At 37.7% G+C, this 9201-nt stretch overlaps 1 protein-coding gene and 1 long non-coding RNA gene across 2 annotated transcripts; both read right to left on the reverse strand.

Annotated features, from left to right (window-relative positions):
• Nucleotides 1-1394: 1394 nt before the first annotated feature.
• LOC104953869 (rab11 family-interacting protein 4A-like) lies at nt 1395-6405 on the reverse strand. The gene is made up of 3 exons (XM_010780899.1): nt 6105-6405; nt 2051-2138; nt 1395-1612 (listed from the first exon to the last, which is right to left on the reverse strand). The coding sequence occupies exons 1-3, from the start codon at nt 6252-6254 to the stop codon at nt 1395-1397; spliced, it is 456 nt and encodes a 151-aa protein (XP_010779201.1). The 5' UTR covers nt 6255-6405.
• An 832-nt stretch (nt 6406-7237) lies between these two features.
• On the reverse strand, nt 7238-9193 carry LOC104953868 (uncharacterized). Its single transcript, XR_799268.1, has 4 exons — nt 8955-9193; nt 8810-8879; nt 8403-8491; nt 7238-7641 (listed from the first exon to the last, which is right to left on the reverse strand). It is a non-coding gene; the product is annotated as an uncharacterized lncRNA (long non-coding RNA).
• Nucleotides 9194-9201: the final 8 nt, after the last annotated feature.

Below are 9201 nucleotides of genomic sequence, written 5' to 3' on the forward strand. Positions count from 1 at the left end.
AGCCAGTTTCCTCGCGATTGAGAAACGGCCTCTGTATGTGAACAGACGTCTCTCGCTACCTGCTCTGGGATTGATGGTGATTCTGTTAACAGGGGTTAACTCGTGTGGTATTATTGTGTGGTTAGTATTGTGTGATAGTTACCTCAGCTGTGTTTTCTTACAGCTTCCTTTTCTTTAGTTTGTACCACTGCAATAGTGAGGGTTATTTTTGCTTAGTATGTATATACCTTGTATTTAAGTAGGCTAACTTATTAGAGTCCTCCCTTCGTTTGGTTGCCAATTTAAACTTGAGCCCTTGTGGCCACCTTTGTTTGTTAGTTAAACCGGTGCTTTTGTGGCACTTTGTTTCTTTCAGGCTGCCTGCCTGCCATTTTGTTGCTTGCTGTACAATAAAACTCCTTATAATTATTACCAATTCCATGCTGGTGTATGTTGCATTCCTCTTCCCCTAGTTGGGACGTAACAGTACTCCTCATCAAACATGAGTGAATGAGGTGCCACACAGTGACAGGAGGAGAAGACTAGTGCTGCTCCATCTCCGTGCACGGTGAGGAAAAGTCATCCCCTCTCCTCCAACTATGAAGGTGATCACTGACTCAGATTTGAGGATGCTCATGCTAAAATAACTGTTTTCACTAAGTAAAAAAAGGCTCAAGATTCCACCATTGTGGGCTCAACAATGTACCCAGGGTCGGCGTCATGGGGGGTCATTCGCGGGCCATGCCCCCCAAAATGAGTCACTGTGCCCCCCCAACGCAGGGCGGGCAAGCCTTGCCACTTTTTTAATTTTTTTTATCACATAAGTGAAAACGTTTCCACTAAAAGTTTTTTGTGTGAAATAAATCAGAAATAAAGAATACAAATATAAAACACAGCCTGAGGTGTGCTCACTGCTGCTCTCTGATTGGTGTGTAGCTTGACCAATGACCCCCGACCTTTGTTTTGCTATAATTACGATTAAATCAAAATCAAAAACAGGTATGAAATACTATAGGACAGTAACACAAGAATACAGTTTAAAAGGGGAGTGATTAGTAAAATATCCATAAAGAAAAAGTAGCCTACATATGTTTACAGTTCTGTTTCATCTGGGTGTTGAGAGATGTAGTCATAGATCTCTTCATTTTGCTCTCAAAGTTCACCAGATTGATGCATTTAACTTCAATATTTTAAAAAAATCTTCCAGGGGGAGCATGCCCCCAGACCCTCCTAGAGGAGGTTAGGTCCACCCCCAACCTAAAACATGTTCACATGGATAGGATGCTAAATACATTTGCACACTTTTTATATGGTGGCCTATGTCCATATGTTTCTGTTTTTCATGTATGCACAAGTCATAGGTGCGCTATAAAATAGCACTACACCCCTTCAATGTGTGTGAAAGACAATAGACTTTACGGCATGTTTGTTTTAATTGAAGTTGCGTTGGTGTTTGTGTGTTGGTTGTTGACGGCAGTGTGTGCCCCCCGTGGTAAATGATTGCCCCCCCGTTCGATTTGTTCTAGAGCCGACCCTGAATGTACCTGGTAAATGTAACCGTTGTCAGTGACAGACGGCTGGGTGGAGGCCACACTGCGAGGGCCCACAGCCATCTTCAGGATCCCCTCACAACCTGCAACAAGGGAGGAAGAACTCCACCTCAATACAGCACAATAATCCTTTTATCGTTTGGTTTTTCCATTTCAAAATGAAATAGAAGAAATGTAAGAGATTTATTTTCTTAAATATTTGTGACTTATAATCTTAGAGAATGGTATTTGTTTAAATGTTTCTGTTTAGGATTTAAAACAGAAAACACAAAAAGAAGAAAACAAAAGAAAAGAAGGAAAGATTTGCAGATGAATACATCACTTCAGGAAGGCTATCAACATGTTATGGAATAGTTTAACATTTTGAGGACTACTGCAACTGCAGTAAGCTTAACACAATGCTTGGAAACAGAAGGAAAAGAGCTAGCCTGGCTCATCCTAATGCATATTAAATGCAGTAGTGAGCTGATTCTCCACTCTACCTCTTTGGTACGTCATTTACATATGTCTGCATGTCTTACCTTTAATGGCGAGCACTCCGTGGCAAAAGTCTTTGAAGTTGATCTTCCCATGAGCGTTAGGATCCAGGTACCTGGTTAACTTCTTCACCTGCAACAGACACAAGAGATTTTTACAACACAGTACTGCACCCTGGATCCTCAGACCGTCTGCATCAGGCATTAGTTCTGTTGAAGAGTATAACCCTCTTTCATCACCACAATGGCTGTGAATTTAAGATATGCTAGTGACCTGGCTTTATGTCATAAATGTGTGCTGATTAGCCGCTACATCATTTTTTGTTATTTTGAAAAAGAAAAGATCATTTTTGGTAAAGATTTCTATTACAGTATGTCAGAGTGTCCAATAAGTATAAGTGACCAAAACCTACCTAAGCGTCCTCGGGTTTATGAAAGGCGCTATATATGTATAAATATATGTAAGTTATTATTATTATTATCACCTACCTGGATACAATGCATGCTAAGCTAACATGGTGATTACAGTTCACATTATACGGGCCACATTAGTTTGCCAACATTGTGATTGTCAGTATAATGTAACAACAACAGATTCCAACCAATCCATGTTGGACTCTGCAGGAAAGCTAGCTAACATTAGCTGTTAGCAGCAGGTAAACAGAACAAATACACACACAACATTTAAATGAAATGTTTTCTATGTGCTTTTATAATTATAGCATTGTTACCTTAGTGGAATAAGGGGATTTGAAAGGGATCGGTGTTCAATGTCTCAAATGTAGCCTCTGCATTTACCCATGCTATAAGGAGCAGTGTGCAGCTATTAGATACACCTTACAGGAAGCCTTGATATGAAATATATATAGAGATGAATAACCCCTAGTGTGCTTGCAGTAAAGGAACAGCTGTGTGGTATTCAGATGTTATTTCATACGCTGACTGCAGAGAATTAATCACCATAGAAACGGGTGTTTTACAAACGACACTTGAGTGCTGCACCGTCTCATAGGCTGCTTCATTACTTAATAACCGACCAATCCGCTCAGAGACTCCTCGCCAGGCTCTCATCGCCATGGTGACAAAGAACACAGAGATGAGAGGCGATGTGAGGGAGGGAGATGGAGGAAAAGCTACCTCTTAGTACGACGGAGTTATTTGTAGTAGTGTGTTCATGGTGCTCAGCCGCCATGACAGCTTAAAGGAGAATCTACTCTCATTCTTCTGAAACACTCACAGGCGCATAAAGGACCTCACCTGCACCTTCCTACAATACTGATTCACATTTAGTTCAAGATAATGTTTTACACAGCTGTCTTCAAACCATATGGTGTGACTAAATACAGTATAACAAATTAGGCCTCATCTGAAGCCTATATTTTAAATTAAAACTAAATTAAAAAACAACAAATTAAAGACCCCCATGGTTCATCACTGCAGATGTATATATGTAATGTTCATTTACTTCTTAAACTGGAAACATGGCTGATTATAATATGTGGTAAAAATGTATGAATAGACAGGTGTGTAAGTACTTTTATTTGTGTGTGTATTGCTGGCTATGTGTATATACATATATGTATTTAAGGGTACATAAGTGATTGACATAAGGACTTGTATATGTATATGAGGTTTTGCTAAAGTATAATTTATAAATTATTGTATCTTTTTATTTATATTCAAAACTGAAAAATGTATAGGCTGCGAAAATATCTGCCATCCTGTCCATCCAAAAAAATAAGAATTCAAAATAAGCTTTTACATTTATGATGACAATATCTCAAATATATGTTTTTAGCTGCTTTTAAAAGTATGATTTATGAAATATATAATTAAGAACTATATACTTTTAATAGAATAAAGACATCTTTGATTGCAGTTAAGAAGTCCACATTATTTGCCTCAGTATTTATCACAGTAGATTTGGAAAAGGTTTGAGTTATGTATCGATTTGATTCTAGAAAGTTAACTGGAATTAATTGTTTATTAAATCATTTTTTTCAGTGAAACGAAACAGCATCTCAGTGCGTGTGTTTTTGTAGGAAAGGTTATTGGACATCCATCCTCTAACCTCAGGTGGCTTAGGAAGAGTCAAAGTCTAGGATTAGCCACTTCACATATTTTTAAGATTTAATTCAAATTCTTCTGGGCAGCCACCGGTTTGAATTTTTCAGCAGGGTATGAAAAAAACTGCTATGAATAAGTATACATTGGGAAAGCCTTATTAAGCGTTTATGTGTAAATGCAGTTGCACACTTGGAGCGTATTGAAAGCTGTTGAGGATTCAATGCCCAATGTTTAATATGCGGCTAAAACATTTCAATGTTGGCAGAAAGATCAAACTGCCAGAGCTCATGTAAACAACAGGCTTTTGAAATGTGGCAACTTGACATGACAAAAAGGTATCTAAAACTTTGCATTATACTTTTAAACTCCTCTTAACCCCTCTTAACCATAGACCAACTTTGGTATTTTCTAGAAGGAGGGGAGATAGCAGGTAACAATAAATGCCACCTGTTAATATCAGTATCAGTGCATTAAAACAACCCAAAGAGTGGAGAAAACAGTATTTCTCCAACACCACCAAAGTGGTTTACATCATCTGAACGCTGGCAACCTGAAGATTAGAGATGCACTCAGCACTGTGTAAGATATTGAATAAACTTTCCTTTGAATGGGGTCCTATCTTAATGTTTGAAGAATATTAGATTGATTACCATTTCCATGCTCTACTACGTCTCAAGTTGTTATGGTACTTTTTGGGATGATAGATTTTGTAACACAGAATTTAAATTAGTTAAATTATTTTTGATTGATATCAAATGGTCAAAAAGCTTTCACATTCGGAGACATTTTTCAGCAATCGGATAACTATTACTTCGCTAATGGAAACTGAGTATAGCACCTATAGTGACTTGTGTTAAGTAACTAAGTACATTTACTCAAGTACTGCTATTAAGTACAATTGTGAGATACTTGTACTTTACTTGAGTATTTCCATTTGATTCTGTGTACTTCTACTCCACTACAATTCAGAGGTGAATGGTGTACTTTCCCTTGACTACATGTATTTAATACCTTTAGTTACTTTACAGATGTGGATGAATGATGTGGAATATAACCAAGTGTTAAATTAGACTTTAGTTCCACCTGGAGTAAATTCACAAGCTACCCTGCAGTATACAAAGTCATTCAAACTAGCTGCACCTTTACCAGCTTTGAGAACACTTTCATGATCAATCATTATAAAACATATCATATATATTATTCTGAAATGGACCAATCTGCACAATGACAATTTACTTTTGGTGCTAATACTTTTGTACATGACTTGTAACAGAGTAGCCTATTCCTACACTCTGGTACTTTTACTCAAGTAAGATCTTAGTACTTCTTCCAGCTCTGCCTATATACTGAAAAAACGGAAACGTTTACTTTAATTAAATGTATTATGTCAACTGTATTAGGTTAGTTAAAAGCAATAATATAAAGTTATTTGATATCCAGTTTAATATTAAAACGACAGTCTAGTTAGCTTAACACTGAACATGTAAAGAACATACAGTCAATAGTTAGCAACTGAACACACATGCAAAGCACCTATAATCTCATACTAACATGTACATTTACGCGTTATTATTCAGCTAACTATAGATAGGTAAGCACCTACTGAAGAGAAATGTAAAATACCTATATTAGGCCTATATATCCAGCTAAATATTGAAAAGACATGTTAGGCAACTACAGTCTATAGTTAGCTAAACACTGAACATGTAAATAACATATCAGTCAATAGTTAGCAACTGAACACCCGTGAAAAGCACACACAGACTATATTTAGCTAAATAATGAACATGTAAAGCATGCAGTATAGTCTATAGCTAAACACTGAGCATGCAAGGAACATATATTCAGTTAGCTACTGAATACATAGCCGAATAGCCTTCGAAACACTCATGTTGGTAAAGCACAGATCTTATAATTAGCTAAATAAAAAACACAAAGCACCTATAGTCTACGATTAGCTGAATACTGATATAAATATAAAAGCACAAATGGTCTATATTTAGCGGAAACGTCCTGTCCTCCAGCCTCTCACCTCGTCTCCTTGGCCGAACTGCAGCCCGAGGTCCACCAGGTGCTCAACGCGGATGAATCCGTCCGCATCTTCGTCACAGACATCGAAAACCTCCTTGAGCCTCCGGAGAAACTGCAGGAGCTGCTCCTGGTCAGGAACATTTCCTTCCATCGCAGAGCTGCTTGGTATTTTTTTTTTCCTGTTAAAGAATGTCTGTGACGGTCACAATCATCACCGTCGTCTTCTCCTTCATCCCGTCCTCCGCTCTCCTCCGCCGAACCGACTGCTGCTGCTGCCGTGACATAAGCTGCGGCGCGTGCTCAAGAAGCGCGAGAAGTGACGGAAAAGGCCGATGATAAACGATTGAGGCACGAGGCATTGCGTCACAAACCGGCAGCTCATTAATAATCCAGGTGTGTTACCGTGTTACCAGTCTCCGAAATATGCCCTTTCGGCTGTTTTCAAAGATGCAGTAGAGCCAAGTTCAACAAAAAAAGAGAATATAGTACACACAATGCAAGGAATGGCATCAAAATAATAATGGTTGGAACTGGAAGAATTCAAGATTATGATTTAAAGCAATGCATATCATTTCTGAAAATACATTCTTCTTGGTTGCATTCAGATGTAATAAAGCACAGCATGAAGCAACGCTCATATATTAGCAGCTAATACATGAGCAAAGTTGAAATGTGTGTCTGTAACCAACATTACTTAGTCAGTTGCAGACAGCAAACACATCTTCATCTAATTTTTGAACATAATCACTATGTAAATGTGTATCCCACAATGCAATGCAAAAAAGAAATGGAGTTAGTACAAGCAGCTAAAAAAATATTTTTGAAAACTGACCATGGTGGTGACACAGCTCCAGGTAGATCCTTATAAAAAATAACCAAAAAAAACATTGAGCTATGGTGTTTAGTTCGCTTGACCTTAAGTTGGATTGAATGCAGGCACCTTATCCTTTCCTGTTAATACAATGGGAGAGTTGGGATTCAGCATGTGCCTTTGTTTCATATATTTGATGTAGTAAGTCTACATTTTAAATGACATAGGGAATCAATGTTTCATATAGCATTCCTGTCATTCTTTTCTTCTCCTGGAAGAAATGGCTTTTCATGAAAGGAAGCATTACTACATTGCAATAATACTATAGACCAAGGATTTTATTAGAAAAACGGTTTATACAAGACTGATATCAACCCAATACTGTACAAAACATAAAACCATTATGTCTCTGTCCTGGAAGTCACTCGTTCCACCAACATATTAAAACACAATACTTCATATCTTGAATGCAAAACATATTCCACTTTTCAATACTTACACCTACACTAGCTTTTCTGTGCAAATAATGAGTTATTGAGGAGTACATCTAAGAGAATATAATCAACCTTCATCACATTCCTTAGCCGTAATGTACAATGCACAGGAATGACTCCCCAGTTTAAGTCAAGCTGAAGGATCCTGAAATAAAAAATAAGTAGAGAAACAGCTTGATCCATTTTTAGATGATCAGCCTTGGTTCCAGCAGGGAGTCCCAGCGCTCTGTCACCTGTGGGATGAGATGAAGACGAATATGCTTAGAAATATGCTTATACGCATATGAATTATTCACCACTTTGAATGAGTAGGTACTTGTTGCCATCAATGTGGCATTAGCTGCTTTCGACCAGCATTTGGGTAGAAATGAATAGGCCTGGTTAATGTTCTGTGAGGTTTATCATATATACGATGTGATCCAGTCCAGCCGCTTTGGATCTCAGCACTACTGCTCACAACTTTATACTCTTCATAACACACAAAACCCTTATCTGCTCTGAGTTTAATATATTTATTACAGTTATAGTCGTATAGTGTAGTAGTACAATGTGCACAATTTTATGTTTGCATAAGTATTTGTTTGAATTGTTATTGAACATTTTTGACATTTTGTTTGTTTGTTAAAAAGGTCCCTTATTATATATGTATATATAAGATAAGATGTGCTTTATTAATCCCCATTTGGGATTTTGTTATTGTTGCAGCAGCATAAAACAAAACAAGGCATTGCATATAATAACAAATTATAAGAGTAGAAATAAAACAATTCTAAAATATAAACATCACAAAATAGAATAAACCAGCATTAGAGAGTAAGAAAAATATACAGATGACAGTTAAGATAACAAATCTATAAACTGTCTGACAAATAAAAACACTATTGAAGTAAATATAATTGACAAACAGACATGAGATTGATTGCCCTCCTTCACCTTCCTTTCCCTTAAGGTTAAAGTATTCCTTTAACAATAAATCAGTAGTTCAATATGTTACCTGAGAGCCTCTAGACACGGCGTACTCCACGCTCTCAGAGCCGTCTGCGTTCTGATACACAAGGTCAAACTTGCCCGGCTCAACAGGAGCTGAGGAAGAATGACATTTTTTTTTTAATGTATGCATTACGACACCTTGTCAAATTCCTTGTGCGTGTGAACCTACCTGGTAATAAACCTGATTCTGATTCTGTTTACATATAGATAAGCCTCGCCTACTATCCGGAGCGTTTAGTTTGAGTGACAAGAGGAATACAAATCATATCGCGTTCAAACTTGTGCGAGTACTGCAATGCGATATTTTCTTTGCCCCCAGTGTTTTGGAAGACAAACCTTTTTGAATGTTGACACTTTAAATTAGCCATTTTTGAATAATATCAATGATGTAAGTGGTGCAAGGGTCCTTACCTTGATAGGTATAAAGAAGTTCCAGCTCGATCTGTTCGGTGGTTGGGTCAAAGCTCACAAGCTTTCCTTCCTAAAATGAGAAGCAACATGTGGGTCAGTAGTGTGGGGATTCCAGTATGATGAAGTCAGAGACAATCACACCTACCTTATACTCTGATACTTCCGGTGTGTAGTTCTCTGTTAGCTCTAGTAACTGTGAACACACACAAATGTTTATTGTAAATACATTAAAAAGGAAAAATAGTGGTGAGTGTTACGGCTGCTGTTTCTGCCTGCTCGGTAACCTGTCTGGGATTGTTTGCAGCTGTGTGTGATTATGTAAATGAGCTGTGTGGTTGCCCCAACGTCATTGGCTGTCATCTTCTGGTCCACTTCCGAGGACACTGATTGGA

Source organism: Notothenia coriiceps, unplaced genomic scaffold (assembly GCF_000735185.1).
Source record: "Notothenia coriiceps isolate Sejong01 unplaced genomic scaffold, NC01 NC01_scaffold00022228, whole genome shotgun sequence".
Classification (NCBI taxonomy): Eukaryota; Metazoa; Chordata; class Actinopteri; order Perciformes; family Nototheniidae; genus Notothenia; species Notothenia coriiceps.